The 20,473-nt window shown below is 34.9% G+C and overlaps 1 protein-coding gene across 4 annotated transcripts in view; it reads right to left on the bottom strand.

Annotated features, from left to right (window-relative positions):
- Positions 1–20,473, bottom strand: part of GALNT13 (polypeptide N-acetylgalactosaminyltransferase 13) — a 555,198-nt gene that overhangs the window by 213,291 nt on the left and 321,434 nt on the right. For all 4 annotated transcript variants that reach the window (XM_040475110.1, XM_040475113.1, XM_040475109.1 and 1 more), the window contains exons 5-7: positions 15,722–15,888; positions 14,860–15,067; positions 11,598–11,768 (exon numbers count right to left, since the gene is read on the bottom strand). In XM_040475110.1, the coding sequence (XP_040331044.1) occupies positions 11,598–11,768; positions 14,860–15,067; positions 15,722–15,888 (546 nt within the window). The remainder of the gene's footprint in view (positions 1–11,597; positions 11,769–14,859; positions 15,068–15,721; positions 15,889–20,473) is intronic.

Raw genomic sequence — 20,473 nt, 5'->3', positions numbered from 1 at the left:
CACAGCATCCCTAGTCTCAGAACTATTTTATTACTTCTGGTCTTGCTGTGTTCCTATCATGAACAGAATCACTGACCTTCTGAGATATAATGAGAAACACTAACAGAGCTAAACAGATGGTAATTATGGAGTAGCCATGACCCTCACCTGATTGGGGTTTTGGAACTCTATGGCAATTACTATATAAGGTGTAATAGTGCTACATAGTCTGTTTAATGAAAAAAAGAACAAAACTCGTTGCAATTATCTTATCATAATTCAACCAAGTGCTTAAGAATGTTAAGTGATGCATTTTTAATGATCAGTTCAGAATGCCTACCCACTTATCTATTTACTAATAAAGTACTAATGCATTTAGCTTAAATACATGCATTGAATTTCATCTTACAGTTGGTCATAGTTCCTATAAATATATGAGAAATGTACAATAAATGACTAAAATAATTTCTATATTTAACCATAAGAATGACTCAAATTTCACTTATGCTTAAAAAGTAACAAAAATAAAAACATAAAATCACAATTACTAAAAAAAAAATCCTGTATTTTCTGAAGACAGATGCTCCTAGAAAGATTTTTTTTTTTGTATTTGCAATGTCAGCTCTCTCAAGTAATCTAGAGACTGTGCCTTATATAATATCTATGGTGTTATGCAACATGTTCTGTTCTAAGTTAATCGCTCTGTATTGTCCCTAATGAACTATTTACATATGCCTGTGTGGACTTTAAATGTTTAGGGTGCCTAGAAAATTAAAAATCTATATATCATCTAACCTTATTAATCAATTCAATCCATTTTGGGTGGAAAAATAATCGGCCCAATGACTGTGAATATTACCTACACAGTCAGTAGGTGAAGATGATTTGAGTTAGTAGAAGTAAAGCACTTAGCACAGTTCCCAGCACATAACAAATCGTTGGTAAGGTTAGGTGGTATATCTTTGTCATCATCATTGCTGTTATCGATAATCGTTTAAAGGTCTTGAGTGTCCTTCACTTACGACGTCCCATACACACCCTCATTTTGGATTTCAAAATCATTTGAATCTACTTCAGATCCAAGATGTTGAACTCTGAAATCTGCCTTGCTAAACACAGCTTTCTATTTTTAACTCCCCTATTTCAAGCGTGTGACAGTCACTTTTTATCCTATAATGCTGCTTAGGGTTCCTCTGCTACTCCATCGCCTCACGTAATGACCCGCTTCAGGAATTGTTCCCTTCTCCTCCTCTCAATCTCTCTCCAGGATTTTGCCATGTCAGTGAAAAAATAGCTTAGCCTCCTAAATTCTCTATCCTTCCCTTATCTGACCCAATTCTCTTTTCGTAAATATCAGTGTCTGGGTAAATCTACCCTTGTATTATTCACTTCTTCATCTAGGAACCAGAGACTCACTGAAAGAGTAATAAGATGAGGTCAACTAGTTATACCACAAGTCCAACTTATTGACTCTCTGCTTAGTCTACAACACCTAACAATCCTTTCATCTGTGTTAATCTGTTCACCTGTCTCATTTTTTTTAACTGACTCTTATCTAAGTCTCAGACTCTCCTCAAAGCACTGACGAGTAAGGCAATGCATAAATAAAAAATTTCTTCAGTCATGAAATCTACACTCCCCCAATCTCTACCTCAGTATGTGTATATATCTCCTCATGGCTTTTCCTTCCTCCTGCCTCAGAGGAAAGAGTATCTCCTTTCCTCATTGTGAGCTAACGTTTACTCTTTTGCCCTCAGCTGGCTCTTTTCTGACTACACTTTCAGCTACTTGTTCATTGACTATTACATTTATGTTCTATGACTTTGATTTCTAGATCGTCCCCTTGAGCTTACAATACTGTTCAATCAAGTTCTATACTAAACCAAAATAGCCCTTCACTTCATCCTGCTACTCACTGAAATGAGGGAACATATATTATCTATTCCCTTTACTGGTAACCTTATTGAAAGGATGCTTTCTACATACTCCCTCAATTCCTCTTGACCTTCTAACTAGAATCTGGATTCTGTTCCCATCTCTACAGTAACCTCTTTCTAAAAGGGTCCTGCTGATTCTGAACTTGAATAGGCTTTCCTTAAAATGTCTTCCTTTGGAAGCATTTGGACATAATTCAGCAACCTCCCTGAATGAAATGCTTTTCATCTCTGACTCCAACAGCATTCTTCCAGAGAGGTTTTTCCTATTTATTTTATGAATCTTATTGATTTCCCTTCCTCTTCCTTTTCCTTGCTGGTTGTCTCCAGTTCTTAGTTGCGTATCTATGACATGAGTGAAATATACAATCATAATAATGTTTTGTAGATGTGTGCACTTAATAATTGACTTCTTTTGTCCCAATATGTAGTCTCCCTAAGAGTCTCTCAATGGAACTTTCCTCTTCCTATATTCCTTACCTGCATAAGTTCATTTGTTTTATGCCTCTTATTGTCATCTTTGTGAGGCAGAGTCCTAATCTGTGTTTCCTTTTCTCGTTTCTTCTTTCTGCATTGTGGTTTTCTAATTCCTTTCTAGATGTTTTCTAAAAAAACCCCTTTGACTCTGCTCAGGGTATATAAAATAGCACTGAGAATATGCTACCCATTCCATATCTGCTTCTCCTTCATTGTCTTCTATTTCCTTCCAGAATTTCAATACCGAGTGACTTTCTTTTCTGTGCCTCATTTAATCATTTCCCAAATACTTCTTTCCACCCCCCACCCCAGAAGTATTTTTGACTCTTATCTCTGTTCTCTGCTATCATGGTCACTGTCCAAGTTTAGTCCTCTCATGTCTCTTTTGTTATCTTCTTGCTTCTAGAGTCTGTTGCTTCCAAAATTTATTCTACAAACCATAGCCAGATTAATTTCTCTAAATCAAAACGCCTCTCAAAGTGTCAACCAGATATTTAAATACCTATTTTAAGAAATAAATCCCACCTCCTATTCTGGCATCAGTGATGTGGTGCCGTCCAAAGGATATCTCCATTCCTTTTAACTATTTCCCTGTATTCCAAGTGTTAAGCTGTTAATGATAAATGCTTCATACTTTCCCACCCTGGTATGTGTGTCCACAACCATTTGTCACTTAAAAAGGATTTTCCTTTTTAAACTCCTCTTGTATGTTCAAATGTGCTCTATTCTTATGCTGAAGGCTGTTATTCCATGCAGCCTGCCCTCAGTACAGCCCTCCTTCTCCAGTCTGGATATAATCTCCCACTTCTGCCTCCTTCGATAGCCCTGTCTTTCTCAAGGTATTGTGTCACTTCTTTTTGAGTATTATATTTACTTTTGTATACATTTTATCACCTCTATACATATAGCTAATATATTGGTTTAATATTATTGGACTATTAATAGATATTTGTTAAATAAGTGAAATAAACAAATAAGCATGTATCCCCATGACCATAATACAATCTATTTGTAAGTTAAAATCATGTGAAATTTTATCTTTGAAATTAAAAAAAATTATTCATTCTTCACATCGGCTAAACTGATGAGTAACAAAGATGCTAATTCCAGGATTGTAACATCTACTAAAAGTTTTGGGATTTGAGTTTGGTAGTATTTTAGAATTAAAGATGCAAAGTTTTGCAACAATGTAGAATATAGGAAAGGACTCCAAAAAGTAAGCATTTGACATGGAAAAATACAGAAGTATTTCACCAGAAGTTGGTAAATTTAAAGAAATTATGACAATACATTTGATCATTCAGTAATGTTCAACTGTGATGCCTGCATTTCCACCAATAAGATGATATATCTGGTATTCCACACTAGGATAACTATGTGTGTGAGAAGCAGGTAGACCACGGGAGACTCGAGAGGGGACTGAGTTTAGTTTTTAGGAGCTTGGATTATGTATCTAGACTGATTAAGCTCAAAACTCAACCCCACAGTGTGATCTTCGGTAAACTACTTAAACTCTGGGCTCCAATTAATCATCTATAAAATGAGGATGTATGTATCAATGCATGTTACACTCTTAGAATAGTACCAGTACAAAACAAGAACTACATATTTAAATATTAATTTTAATAAGGAAGAGAAAACATCTGTTTGGCAAGATTATAATCAGCTCTTTAAGAATTATTTTCCAAGTCTAATTGATTTTTAATAGAATTGTAGTATTTTAGAGCTTCAAAATCCCTACAGATTTGGTCAATCAAATTTAGTTGCAATGTGTTTAAATGACTTGTTTGAGAGTCCCCAGTTAGGTAGTGGTCCAGTTAAGGAAATAATGTTCCTTTCCTTTCCTCTCTCCTTCTCCCTACATATCTCTCTTGCTCTTTACCAATTAGTAATCACTCAGTTTATCAATATACATCACATAATTTGGCATAGATAATTAGGAACACACTTTTCCTGATTTCACCTCCAAAATTATGTACAATGTTGTCCTGTGAATTTTAGCACTGCTGTTCAAAGCAATTTCTTTCAAAGTTATTGAAACATCATTTCTTCTCACTAATTTTTCCCTTTAACATATTAGGACTCTATTAGTCTCACTTGGCAAATAAATAACGTGTCTGGGGGAAAAAGTCTAAAGATTTGGGAGACTATAGCTCAGCATCAGGCTGTTATTCACAATGATCAAATAACACAATATCTAGACTGTAAGTGAGAACCTCTGTGTTAATAACATTTCTCATATACTATATGCCATAATAAAGAGAAATGATAAACACACATATTTTATTATTTACACAAATGTGAAGCATAAATAGCTGAAATAGTCACATAATCTCAATTTTTTTAATCATAAAATATAATTTGGTTAACCATTTTGCAGGTTTATTTTTAAATTTTTTTTTTTCAACGTTTATTTATTTTTGGGACAGAGAGAGACAGAGCATGAACGGGGGAGGGGCAGAGAGAAAGGGAGACACAGAATCGGAAACAGGCTCCAGGCTCTGAGCCATCAGCCCAGAGCCCGACGCGGGGCTCGAACTCACAGACCGTGAGATCGTGACCTGGCTGAAGTCGGACGCTTAACCGACTGCGCCACCCAGGCGCCCCACCATTTTGCAGGTTTAGAAACTGAGTTTCCCTCCTTCATTCTTTATTCTACTATCCCCAAAATAGAAAGCAGAAAAGATAGAAAGGAAGCAGTAGCATAACTATTATTTTATTAGTGATGAATAACCAGATGCTGAATTTATTTAAAGGTTTTTACAGAGAAATGAAATGGGGTTTAGTGAAATATTGCACGCTGAGGTACTCATTTGAACATGTATTTGGGTAAGAAGATGCAGCTTTTGGTAGAGAAGAGACTATTTAAGCACTCATGCTGGTTTAGACTCTGCACAAGGAAGCATGTTCCATCCTGTACAGCCTATGGAACACAAACAAAGCTATTTTTAAAGGATAAGAATAAAAAAAGAAAATTCTGCTTGATATGGGCAAATGGCTCATTTTGCTGCCAAAGATCCATTTACCAACAAGTATTGGAATCAAATACTTTAACTTGTGCTTAAAGACCTATATGCCAGGAAGGGAATAGTTATTTTTTTCCCTTTTTTCTTAATCCTTTTTCATAATCTTCACAACCTGATAAAACCCCAAGCTTCCAATTACAATAATTGGTGTAATTTTTTTTATCTTTCCTTTTTCTTTCATTTATGTTTAGGACGGGTCAAAATAAACAATGGGGCAAGATGTTTTAAATGTTTCAATTAATGCTCTTTCATTTCATCTCAACAGACCACAAGGGAAGTGTGGTAAATTATCTTCTGAACCATTAGGAGGTAATATAATATAAATGTGCTATTTTCTCCAATGAATATAGATTCACATACTCCACCTAAGGTGGATTTTTTTTCTTTCAAAACCAACACATATCATAACTTAACACGAATAGATGGGAATGTTGAACAATTAGAACATTCCAAAGTTCAACTTTTTCTATCAAAGTCTTTGTTCTTCACATAAATTTGACCCCTCCCTGTGTTTTGTGTTAATATCTCCTATTGTAAAGAAGTGTCTCACAGGATTTGCGAGTATCTATCTCTGTTTCTTTCCTCCAAAGTAAAAATGTATTTTCATTGCACTGAGAAAATCAAATAGAGAAAATCTAACAGATAAAAATTAAGGAATATATTCTTAGCTGTTATTAAATAATAAGAAATATTGTCTTATATTTGGATAACATTTTATAGGATAAAATAAGTGTTTTTTAATTATACTTACTAGAAGAACAATAAATTAGAGTTAGTGATAATTTTTTGGGGGGATTCAAACTGGCAAAAGATACCAAAAATATTAAAACGAATTTCATCTTCCTCGGTTGCATAATTCTAAAAAGACCACAGTATATGCAAAAACTATAGATCAGAAAACATAATTGGCAAAAAATAATGTGTAAAATAACTCTCAACTGTCTTTGCAAAAAATAAAGGAAAATCTAAGTAAATAATTGAGATTCTAGCAGCCACTCCAATTTTTACTTGGAAAAAAAATGCCATGGGCAAATACTAATAATATATCAATTTTTGAATATTTAATTTTGAGACACAGAGAGACAGAGAGCCTATGTGAGTGGGGGAAGGGCTGAGAGAGAGATGGACAGAGGATCTGAAATGGGCTCCATGCTGATAGCAGCTAGCCCAACACGAGGCTTGAACCCACGACCGTGAGGGGATGACCTGGCTGAAGTCTGACACTCACCTGACTGAGCCCCATAATATATCAATTTTTAAATTGTGGAGAAACATATCTGAAAAGAAACACTCTAGAAGGAAATATAACAAAATACTTCTGCTTCTCTATACTTCCAGATACTTGTCACATTTCTTTAGCAATGCATATGTTTGTGATGTATATTATCAGAAATAAATTTTAAATAACTCCTTTCAAATATATTTCTCATTTATTATTTTAGTACATCATGAGTTAAACAAGAGAGGGAGAATAATTTTCCTTTTATTATTGAAAAGAATGGGTAATTTCCTTATTGGAGTAGCTTTTAAATAAAACCCAGATCTTCCAAAGCCAGCTTCAATGCTTCTTCAATGATATCATTCTAGAAGGTTACAGGAAATAATATATGTGAACATCTTATGAGTTTTTCACAGTAAAGGAACAGTAATTATAATCTGAGAAATTATTAATAATGTTTAATTTATTTGATCTTCTTTATAAACTCCTGATTCCAATTGAGAGAAAAATTAAGCTATAATATCAGACAAATGTTAATAAAAAGGGATATTCAAGTAAGTAAAATATGTAATGAATAAAACTCATCATTATATCTATGTTTGATTTATTATGATAGCAAATATTAGAAGAAAATCTAAAACTCTTTGTTTTACTTTAGAAAGAGATTGAGCATGGTACTCCATGTAAGGATGAAGTCTTATTAAGAATATTAATAAGGACAAATGTAAAAGAGTCCATAAGACAAGACACAAAAGATAAAGAAAGTTATACAGACTTGATAAATTACTGGTAGTTTTTTTTTAATGTTTACTTATTTATTTTTGAGAGAGAGAGAGAGAGGCAGAGAGAAAGAGAGAGAGAATCTCAAGCAGGCTCCACACTGTCAGCACAGAGCCCAGTCGGGGCTTCAACTCACAATGACCTGAACCGAAATAAAAAGTCAGACCCTTAACTAACTGAACCACTCAGGCATTCCTCACTGGTAGGTTTTTAATAAATTAATAATCTATTTTAATCAATGAGAGATTAAAGTAGAATCTAATATCTTTATAACTTTATTATTTATTTATTGAGGACTTATTGAGGATTTACGACAGGGCATAAATTAAGAGACTAAAACCATCAATAAGATTAAAGCCAGATTCTTTTCCAGAAGCACATAGCATTCTAGCTGTTGACGTAGTCTAACTCCTGTGCATCAACACTCTGGCCACTTAGGCTGGCCTCATTCTCTTGTCTAGCATACACATGGCCAGTGCCAGTGGGCCACATCAGGGCAGAATCAGCCAGATTCATCGTTGTATATACAGAACCTAGCACAGTGCTCAACAGTGTGACGGCATGTGCATTTGCATATGTAACCTAACTCATTTTAATAGCCTGAAGCATATCAAGTCGAAAATTACATGTACTGGAAAAAGGCATGCACCCCCAAACAAATGAAATCATTTGGGAGATTATCTGCACTACCAGATAACTTTTGCTACAGGTTGCCTATTCCATCAGGTAATGCAGATGCTAACATGTTTAGTGAGTTTCAAACTCAGATATTTCTTAGGCAGTAGCTTGGAAGTCAAGGTCACAAATTTGTTTATTTATTTTTATTTATTTTTTAGGTTTATTTATTTATTTAGAGAGAGGGAGGGAGCATGAGCAGCGGAGGGGCAGAGAGAGAAGGGGACAGAGGATTTGGAATGGACTCAGCAGAGAGACCGATGCAGGGCTCAAACTCATGAACGGTGAGATCATGACCTGAGCCAAAGTCAAACACTTAACTGACTGAGCCCCCCAGGCACCCCAAGGTCACAAATTTAAAAGATTTATAGTTGCAATAAGCATATTTCTCTGACTTTTGACTGGGACGCAGGTACCAAAACATTTCCTTAAGTATAAGAATGATGACAAATGGACACTGATCCTCAGCCTCTGAGTCAGGAACACACAAAAAATAGAGGTGGGGCACTGGGCTAACCTTTCAGGCCATTTCTAAAGGGTAGCTTCTACTTAACTCCACTGGATGGTGCCAAGTAAGAATACAGGACCATTGTAGCAAGATCTTCTGACTTTTCAAGAATAGCTAAAAATTCATATATTTACTTCGAACATCTCATTTTTAAAACATTGGTATTTTTTTTTAATGTAAAAAACTATGTACGCCAAAAAAACACATCTACAAAGCATGTCTGACACATAAGCTCCCTATTTATGACCTCTAGTGTAACAATTTGATTACCCTATTGTTGCACATATAATTGAGATATTACTGAAAAGTGACATAATAGGACTACTGAAATGTCAAGGACAGCTTACTGATTAAAGAAGACTAAATGTTCAAGATTATGTGTGCTATTATTCCGTACTCATAATTTCACAAATACCAAGTATTTTGCAAACTCCACTTAATATCCAAATGAAAATACCAAAGCCCAGAGGTGACAGTAGAATAATACATATAACCATTATAAACTTTACTTTAAATGTGGTACAACTAAGCTTAAGTCATAAGTTCAAGTTGGTTCTCTATGTATGCAGATGCATGATTGTATTTCTAAATGATGACTAACTAGCCAATTATAGTCACTAGAAAGTTCTGTCATAGCTGACATTTTAAATGAAGCATTCTGCTAAGAAAACTAAAATTTCAACCCCATTTTAATCACTGTAGCTATTCAGAATTCCGTTAATCAAGTAGGAAAAAAAAAATGTGTCTTCAACACCTTAGAATGATTTATCTGTTTGTACGAATGTGAGAAAAATGATCACGTCTTCAAGTAATAGATTACAAGTACAAAGAAAGTTCACATTACAGCTATGCTGATGAAAATTACCTGCAGGCTGTTACAACACAGCCCATGAATTAATTAACCTTTTGCCATAAAAATTTGGAAACTTCAGCAAAGACTGAGGTTTCTCTGTTTCTCTTGTTCCAGCTCCCTCAGCATTTTAGAAAGTGAAATATTGTGCCATTACTGAGGCAAATAGATAAAATATTCTTAGATTTTTATTGGGTCTCCATGTTACGACAATAAAAGCACACAAATTGTGGTTAAAGCATTGCAAGTTGGATGTTTCCTTTTTTGTTTTAATTAATGAAAGATGAAAAATAATGGTCAATTTCTATGTAGATCTTTACCTTTGTGAATGATATCAGTATTTTCTTACTATGAATGTTGGCTACCTCTTAGTTATCTACCTTTTGACTTCGTAAGAAAATAAGTTCAATGAAGCATGTCTTTTGCCAAGGCACTTAAAACAATGAGCACACTCACATATTCTTTAAAATTCATTAAAACATTTTTTAATGTTTATTTATTTTTAAGAGAAAGACAGAGTGTGAGCAGGGGAGGAGCAGAGAGACAGGAAGACACAGAATCCAAAGCAGTCTCCAGGCTCTGAGCTGTCAGCACAGAGCCCGACACAGGGCTCAAATCCATGAACTGCAAGATTATGACCTGTGCTGATGTCGGATGCTCAACCGACTGAGCCACCCAGGTTCCCCTCACCTTCATTTTTTTAATGAATAAACACATTATGTTTGAGTGTACTGGCCAAGTATTTTGATAGTTTTCACATGGAATCTAAAGCTGAAAAATCAGCTAACACTAAATGAAACCATGATCTGGGAAAACAGGATTTCTAATAAACAACGGTAAAATGAGCAACTCAAGCTGTTGCTCAAGCTGTTAGGAGCAAGGATCCATAAGACTTGGTGAATGTGGAGATTACAGCAAGACTTGAAGATCACTAAGTTACACTTTAAATATTGACATAATAACTTCATGTCTTCATGCAGTTGTTTGGAGGCACATTTTATTTTTCCCTTCCATGTAGTAATATCTCAAGAGGATTAGCAAGCACAATATTTAACTCTTCTGTAATAAACAGAGCTGTTCTTTTCCATGAGCCAATTCTTAGAGTTAGTTTTAATTCATTAGATAATTAGTCTTGCCAATGGATAAGTCATTTCTTCAGTAGGTTAGGAGACATTCTTGTTTAGATAATGGTTTATACATATTGTTTTGGGGCTTTTCTCTATTGTTCAAACTAAATCATGATTTTCCAAATTCATTTTTTATTATTTTTTTTCTTTTTAATATTTTCTTTTTGAGAGAGAGAGAGAGAGAGAGAAATGGAGTGAGTGGGGGATGAGCAGAGAGAGAGGGAAACACAGAATCCAAATCAGGCTCCAAGCTCTGAGCTGTTAGCTCAGAGCCCAACACAGGGCTTGAACTCACTAACTGTAAGATCATGACCTGAGCCAAAGTCAGACACTCAACTGACTGAGCCACCCAGGTGCCCCCCAAATTCGTTTTTAAAGAGCTAAATCAGTGAACTCCCTCTACAATATATTGTTAGGAAATCAATTGTTGGTTGCAGATAAGAGGTACACAATAATATAGTAAAATAAGAAGGTGGTAATTTTGTGTTAATAAAGTGAGTAATGCTTATTTAAACAACTAAAGATGCATATGATATTTCTTATTTTGTATTAAGAGCAAACACATTTATGAATAAATACTTCACGTTAAGTAGCTTTTTAAATTAATTTAGTACAAACAATAAATATTTCATAATCATTAATATATTAAAATTTTCCAACTGGATCTTTCTTTTGTATCTATAAGGAAGATAAGCTAAGATATATATGTACCTGAAGCATCAAGGCTAGCACATATCTATCACATAGAAAATTCACAGTAAATATATTTTGAACATAAGAATATACAAAGTCTCAAGAGAAATTTGGCACTTCTGCCAATAGTTAAATTTGCCTGTGTTAATTTAAACTAAATTTAAATACTGTCATTGATTCTTAGATAATTATGTAAGCGGTGATAATGTAAATGTGTATATGAATAAAAGGTATATGCCTTTAAAAGACTTAAAAATGAGCACAAATTCATAATACTCCTTAATTATAGGAAAACACATGCTACCCTTTGGAAGATATGAGCTACGTACCTGACAGGTAATGTTCTATCTCCTTTTCTCCTATCCATTTCTCTTTGGGGAACAGGATACCAACGGAAATTCAGTTTCCAGTTAAAGCCCCCATAAGTCATGTCTGATCCAGCCATATATTCAAAGGTATCATCACTAATCACATCAATGATGGGGCATACAACTGTTTTCCTGCAGAAAAATCAAAACCAGTTTACATATAAATAATAATTTAAACACTACATTAGCTTTTTCAAACTCAGTATAGCTGACTAGTTGAAATTTAATCATCTTGTGACTTTAATATGATTTTATTTTAATTTTATCCTTTCTCTCTGTGGAATCGTTTCCTTTCACTACATCCTCTTTACAGTCTCTACTTCATTCTATCATTTATAATCTAATCAAATGTACTAATTGGTCTTCAAGCTGATTTCCAAATGAATTCTAAAGTACTAACTCAGCAGGATGAACGTGGTCTATTTTTTATAAAACCTCCACCAACACCATGATTAGTAGAGCTGCTTTGATATTATGCATCATTTTAGCTAGGGCCAACTGAAAAACAATAGCATTCAGGAAGTAGAGAGTGGATGATGGCAAATTAGACCTGGTATTTTGAATCTGAAAGGGGATAAGTTAGTTTAAAAAGATAGTTTTAAGAAAAAAATTAAACTTCTTTTCATGGGAAAATACCTGCTGGAAAAAAAAAACAAATAAAAATCAACAAACAGAAACAGTAAATATCATGAACATCAGTGTAAGTAAATGTTTCCTCTGAAAGATATTAGGGACTCGACAATTTCTAAGTGTGTCCTTTCTAGATCTTGGAATTTACTGTAAACAATCTGTGTATTTTAAAATAGGGAAAGATAAGCAACTTAAGTTTCTGGCATTTTATCTCATGACCCATTTCTTAAAGTTAAAAGGAAGAGACAGGAGATTTGGTGTTCTCGATGGTGGCTTTTTAGGGTAAGAGACTTTCACCTTGAGAGAAGATTAGATATTCTTTTAATCCATTTTGTGCTTTCCTCAGTCTTCCTCTACTCCTGGCTTATATGTTGCATTATGGGATCAGTCTGTCATCTCTACAGCAAATGTTAAGGTCTACTCAAGTTTGCTTTGCTGGTAGCTAGTTCTGGAAACCAGAGCTTATTTTTCATATTTACTAGGTGGTAAATATACAAACATGCTTTTGAATAGCCCATAAATGTGGAAAGCAAATAAATGTTGTCCATTATTTATCCTGGTTTTGTAACACCAGTATCACTAACATTCATTTTATTTTATTTTTTTTTAACATTTATTCATTGATTTTGAGAGAGAGTGTGCATGTGTGCATGAGAGTGAGGGAGAGGCAGAGAGAAGGTAGGGAGAGAATCCTGAGCAGGCTCCAAACTGTCAGCACAGAGCCCAATGCAGGGCTTGATCCCATGAACTGTGAGATCATGACCTGAGCCGAAATCAAGTGTGGGACATTTAACTGACTGAGCCATCCAGGTGCCCCACTAATGTTCATTTTTCAATTACGTCTTCTATTCCACACAATTAGCCAAAGCCTAGAGTTCTCTGAAATCAATAGGATTTATCTAGCCTTGGAAACATTTCTCGGTAACTCTGGTCCCTACAAAATCAATACCTTTCTTCATTAAGTTTAATGACTTAATTTTTAGGGAGGCAAAATTAGATCTACTCACTTTGAATAGGACTTTATTATCTAGTTGTGGCAACTTGAGAACTTATAAGATGGACAAACATTAGAGTTCACTATATGAAAGTGCAATCTAAACATGTTACATTAAAAAATAAATGATCTATTCTTGATGATATTGAATATTGCATAAAAAATTCAGTAAGCTGGATATGAAACACATGTTTTAAAAAGCAGCAAAATGTATGAAAAGTTGCCAGGAAATGCATTTAAGATGCTCTAAGTTCATTTTACTTTGCCAGTCTCACCCTCCTGTGCATATTGGACAATACACAGACTGGAAAATGTTACTAGCTGTATACAACACTCAGCTGAATAAAAGGTTCCCACTGCTTTCTTCAACCGCTATGGCCCATTTTACTAACAACCTCCATCTATCTTCCTGGCAAGTACCAAATCCTGATGTAGCTGGACTAGCTCACACTAAGCAGCCCCTGTCTTGGATGTTTAATTAAAAACTTCAACTCTAAGAAGACCTTTCTACTGTAGGTGAAATGACTACGCAAACAAGGTGTCATAAGATGCTTTGTTATTATATCAGAGAGCATTCGACATAGGTGACTTCATTAGGTGCTTAAGAATTATAATCATTTATCATCAATGTTTATGAATATCCACAAAAGAAGCTTGTACTTGACCGCATCATCATCAGAAAGAATTGCAGGTAAGTATGAGGGTTCTTAATTTCTATAAAGTATTATTCAATTTTTCGGATTTTACAATTTGTGTATACAGATTGACAACATCGTTTATATAATTAAAATTCTTATAATTTTTTGCATCATGATTTCATTCCAATGGAATGTGTTGAGTGTGTGTCTTCATTTTTAAGATCCTCTAGGTGGTTTTGAATAAGACATTGAATAAAGGCAGTGAACTAGTAGAGAGAAGACTGGTCTAGGAATGGGAAGGACTGAACTGTTGTTCCCATCACTTCCAATAACTAACTGGGTCAAGCTCCTTCACTTCTTCATCCTTCCCTATTACTAGGTACACACAAGAACATTTACATTGCCTACCTCATGGGGTGCTTGTGAGGATGAAATCAGGTGTTTTGAAATGTATTTTATAAAATATGGCACCATTTCAGATTGGACTCAGTTTCATCACCTTACAAAATGAATATTCAACACATTTTTTACTGTTTGGATTATTGACTATTTCTTAATCAAATATTCATATTCAGCATGAATAAGCCAAGGTCTTTATTCAGTGGAGGAGGGGTGCTCTTTAAAAACTAGAAGGGACAGCTGGGTGCCTCAGTTGGTTGAGTGCCGACTTTGGCTCAGGTCCTGATCTCAGGGTTCGTGGGTTCGAGCCCTGCACCAGGCTCTGTGCTGACAGCTCAGAGCCTGGAGCCTGTTTCGGATTCTGTGTCTCCCTCTCTCTCTGCCCCTTCCTGGCTCATGCTCTGTTTCTCTTTGTCTCTCAAAAATAAAGAAACGTTAAAAAAAAATTAAAGCTAGAAAATGAATCTCAAAAAGCAATTTACAGAGAAGTTTTGACTGGCACCTGGAGCTGTCCTAACAGGCCGAGTCAAAACCCAGGCATATGTAACACATGAATTCTTACCTGTCTTCTTTTATTCTCGCCAGCAAGGGCTCCAGCCATCCTAACGTGCACTCACAGTGTGCATCCAGAAAAGTTATGACCTGCCCTCTTGAAGCGGCTGCTCCTCGAAGGCGGGCACGTATTAGCCCAGAGCGTTCTTCCATTCTAATAATTTTTACTGGCACCTCTAAGTTTTTCACATAATTCTCTAATGTCAACTTGAGAAAATCTGGAATGTGCAATAAGAATTGATAAAGTTTTGAAACTATTTTAAGACATAGCAGAAATACTACTACCCAGATGAAATTCAGCAAACAGAAATGGTAGCAGACTTCTATCAACATGTTTTTTTTTTTTGCATTAGGTGGAATAGATATGTAGATCTATTTCAATCTATAAAAGTCTGATAGATTTTTATCAGTAAATCTGGCAAAGATAAGGACATTATAGGACCTTAATATATCAGACTCTAATTTAGAAATTGGGCCACATTGACAAACAGAGACTTCTTAATTATAAGTTATTTCACTTCTACCTGCACTTAAAACAAAACAAAACAAAACAAAACAAAACAAAACAAAACAAAACACGATAGATGTCCAAAAAGTCATACTAAGGCTCAATCATTTGATTGTTTGAGTTGGGAAAAAAATAAACACCTTTGAAAATTATTTTGGCTGATTTCTTAGATTAGTATGGACCAAATGGAATCATGGGAGAAACTGAAAGAATTAGTTTCATATTCCTGGAGTTCCAGGTACAGTGATGAAAATTTGACAGGTGATTTCAGGACTCATGTAATTACAAGGAAAATACAGATCATTGCCAAGCTATCTTTTTGACCATAATAAAGTTTTCTATTAAGAAGGAAAAATAATTATACCTCTTTCACTGGCATCATCTACCAAGATGACCTCAGAGAGCAGATAGCGTGGGGAACGATTTATCACACTGTAAACAGTTCTAAGGAGAGTGCTCCAAGCTTCATTGTGAAACACAATGACTACGCTTGTGTTTGGAAGTTCATCAGGGTAGACCTTTGTCTTGCATCTGGAAAAGAAAGAAGAGAGACATGTTAATAAATTCATTTTTCATTCTGATCATTGTAATAAAGAATATCCATGATAACACAACTTTAGACTTGATAGCCCCTTACTAAGAAAACATTTCATGATTATCTAAGATAATTTTCCTTTTTAAAATGCTTTGAGTAATTACTTGGCATTTTGAAAATTAAATATGCATGGTTACTAATATTTTATCTTAGTTCCTGTAGGGAACAAAGCAACATGATTTCCACAAGGCTAAGAAAGCTAAAATAACATTCTGAGACTCTCAATAGAAGTCTAGGGTACAACAGGGACATATGAATTCATTGACTGGATATAATTTTATTCCTTGTTTAGAAAAAAGATTATCATATAGCTCAAAAAGTCATAAGAACATGAACAGATATATGTTCCCAGGGTTTTAAAGCATGTAAAACTGAGATTGTTTTTCTGTTCTAAAATCAAGGCATATGTGTTTTCCATTCAGTTTGAGAATGCTATAAACCATGTCTGATTTGAAGGAAAGGTTTAGGGGCTAGATTTACTTTGCAGATTCCCAATTAGTACTCTATAATCAACACTGGAGATGAGGAAAGGGAATAGGCTACCAGCACTTCCCAAAGTGTGATGTGCATAGGAATCACCTAGAGATTTGTTAAAATGCAGATTCAGATTCAGTAAGTCTGGGGTGCAGCCTGAGATTCTGCATTTGTCTTTAAAAAAAACTTCCTAGAGATTCAGATGCTGCCAGTCACACAGACTGGCCATAATTGTCATTACTTTTAGAACTTGATGTTTTGAGAAAAACTTTTAATTTTTCTTAGAAATCCAAAGAAGCCCAGATTTAAGTATTTGAGCAATCTAAAAAGATACATTTGCACTCTCCCTCTCTCTCTCTCAAAATAAATAAATAAATAACAAAGGTTTAAAAGGGGCATCTGAGTGGCTCAGTTGGTTAAGCGTCCGATTCTTGATTTTGGCTCAGGTCACAGTTTCTGAGTTCAAGCCCTGCATCAGGCTCTGTGCTGTCAGTGCCTGTCACTCTCTCTCTCTCTCTCTCTCTCTCTCTCTCAAAATAAATAAACTTAAAAAGATACACATGGATAAATGGTATGTGTGGTGCTCTAGTGATCATCCCAAGTTCAACATGTAGATGGTCCTTACCCCATCAAGTTGTCAACATTCAGATATTTAAGTCATTGTAATTATAATATTATAAAATTACAAAAGTCATTAAAAAATGCCATTTGGTATATGAAATAGGAATGGAAGCTTATTCACCTTAGGTGATTGTTTCATGTAAAATATTCTAAGGAGCTAGAGAGTTAAAATCATCCCATAAAATAAAATGAACTCAATACTTCCTGCCACTCCTGAATGATCTAATATATGACACAAAATAAGCATTGTTAAAATTAGTCTCCTTCACAGGTGAATGAAAAAAATTCAATAAAATGGGGGAGGTAAGGCATATAATTAAAGACATACTGATTGTATGCCTATTGAGACTTTAATCATCTTTTAAAATGGTCTAAAATATCATCTACGCAGTGAAGCCTTCTGCAATGTAGTCAGGTAAGAAGGTACTATACCTGAACTATGACATTTTTCTGCATATATTTATTTGGAAATAAATTATCATCCATACTATAGAATATATTGTGTATTGAGGAAAATCAAAATATAATGGGAAAAAGTACTTTGATCTGCAGTCTCCTTTTCCCATTCTGGTGGCAAGATGGAAATGGTTTCTATATGTCTCATCAGCATTTGACTTGGGCATCCAGGAAGCCTATCGCTAAATGAATTCAGAAAGCCATCTTGGTAAATCAGAAATGTTTTCTCCACGATTTTCCTCAAACCTCCATTTTTCTGCCTCAATGAAATAGCATGCTAAGCAAAAAGTATGGTAAAGACCATCATCATCATCATCATCATCATCATCATCATCATCATCATCAATAAAAAATAAAACTAGAAAATCAGGCTGAAAGCAGTCCAACAGTCAACAATTATTGGTCTAACACAAGGAAAAGTGTTTATCTGTAAGGGCTATCATTGGAAAAACAGTGATTTCTCTTAAGTTAACTTTTTTTTTATGTTATATAAGTATATATGTTGTATGTTTTGCACTCTAAATGCCAACAAAGAAAGAATGGATGAGACATTTAGATAAATCTAAAAATTTTTTTAAATTTTTTTAATACTTATTTATTTTTGAGACAGAAAGAGACAGAGCATGAGCAGGGGATGGGCAGAGAGAGAATGAGACACAGAATCTCAAGCAAGCTCCAAGCTGTCAGCACAAGCTTGACGCAGGGCCTGAAACCACGAACCGTGAGATCATGACCCAAGCCAAAGTCAGACGTCTAACCGACTGAGCCACCCAGGTGTCCCTTAAATTTTTTTTGTTTATTTATTTTTCAGAAAGAGAGACATAGTGTGAGTGGGGGAGGGGCAGACAGAGAGGGAGACACAGAAGCCGAAGCAGCTCCAGGCTCTGAGCTGTCAGCACAGAGCCCGATGTGGGGTTTGATCCCACAAACCATGAGATCATGACCTGAGCTGAAGTTGGACACAACCAACTGAGTCATCCAGGCGCATAGATAAATCTTTTAAAATGAAAAGCATATATTCAAATCCAGCTTCTTAAACTATTTCTATCATGCTTTGTTTTTGTGGTTAAAAAATCTAGTCACAAATGTTAATTTTATATTCAATATATGTGACAAAGTTACGATGAACTAATTTACTATTAATGCAACTATTATGTTTACTTAGAGAAAATTTCCACTGTATCATTATTTAACGTAGCATAAAAATAAAATGTCTAATATTTTTATTAATTCTTCCTCTCCTTCCTATTTAAACAACTAAGCAAAGGAAGTTTTGTGTGATAATAAAACAGTTTCTAGAATAATAAGAATAATTCTTAAGCTATACAAATTAATCATTTTCAATATCAGTTATCCTGTTATCTCAAATGCATAGATGCTTATGAACGGGAGTCATTATTTCCATGGTTTCTACACTGTACCTTTACCATTGCCTGTACTTCATCACATCTACTGTTTCACCTATAGTAAGATACACTATCATTTTGTGTATCCCTAGGAAAGACAAGCAAGTTATCAAATAAACCATAGCATATGCTTTTTATCATTAGAATCTATTTCAAACCTAAAATAGAGCTTACAGAACAAGACTTTAAACTTATTTGGACATAGATTTCTATCAATATTGTCATGCTTGCTTATGAATCAGTCACACCAGCTTTTTGTGGCTTTGAAGTTTCTTTCATCTAGTCCAACGGTCTCCAGCTTGAGGTTACATTGCTTAACATATGAGAGGCATATATTTAGCACATATCTCAGTAACAAAATATAAAACAGCTTCATCTTGTGACTCTCTTTCTTGGCACTATAAAGTTGTGCTTTTCAAATTTTAAGGTGCAAAGCAATTAGGTGGGTATCTTGATAACATGCAAATTCTGATTCGGTAGTTCTGGGATGGGCCCAAGATTCTGCATTTCTAATGAGATCCTGGTGATATTGTCCCTGCTGTTTCCTGGCTGACATACTAAAGAAGCAAGGCTATATAAATCAGTCAGCTGTTGATTAACAAGAAAATACAGAGTTGTGGTCGTTACTCCAACAATAAATATTTTGGTATGAAATTTCATACTTGCCACTGTTCCCTTGCCTTTCTTTGCCCACATTTTTTTTTTCCAATATTGAATCAGATTGTAACTTTTCTCAAGATATGTTGAATGACAGTTAACCTCTGCACCTGTAGTACAAACAATGTATGTAGCTTGGATGAGGTACGCCTATGTGAATAGCCATGACCACTTTCGTTTATACAAGCTTAAGAAATACAACTGCTTATATAACAACTGCCACCTGGTAGGCAATGAATGTAACTAACTGTTGACTGTAAAACTCATCCTGATTTCAGACATACAAAACTAAAAAGGTACATCTTAGAACAGGTAAATACAATAATTTTTTTTAATGTTTATTTATTTTTGAGAGAGAGGCTGTGAGCGGGACAGGAAGGGAGACAAAGGATCCGAAGCAGGCTCTGCGCTGACAGCAGTGAGCTTGATACAGGGCTCGAACACAAGAACATGAGATCATGACCTGAGTCAAAGTCCGACACTCAACCAACAGCCACCCAGGGTGCCCCCCGATATTTTTTTGTTTAGCCAAGAAAAGGTACTTAAAGGTTGTTTAGTTTTAGTTTCCTTCTTTTCTAATGCCTTTGCATATCTAAGCTGTCAGAGTTTTCAACTCACTGCTTTTATAAGAAATAATGTAAAACAAAACAAAAACAAGAAACCTGTATGATGGAGGTGGGGTAAGTACTTAAATAGATTGGACCTCTCTAAGAACCTCTTCTCCTGAGACATGACAAACGACTTCTTTGTTGGCAAGAATTATTTCACCACTGTCTACCTCAGCTTTTACATCTTTTACATAATAAGATTAAAGCAGGTAATCTGATATGTGCAGCAGACCTTGTTTGGTGTGCACTACACATAAAACCTAGAACCTTCAAATGGTGGATTTGGAAACAACTTTCAA

Source organism: Herpailurus yagouaroundi, unplaced genomic scaffold (genome assembly GCF_014898765.1).
Source record: "Herpailurus yagouaroundi ecotype Mexico unplaced genomic scaffold, PumYag 140, whole genome shotgun sequence".
Classification (NCBI taxonomy): domain Eukaryota; kingdom Metazoa; phylum Chordata; class Mammalia; order Carnivora; family Felidae; genus Herpailurus; species Herpailurus yagouaroundi.
Note: the sequence above shows the minus strand (reverse complement) of the source record. Positions and strands in the feature narration are given on the sequence as shown.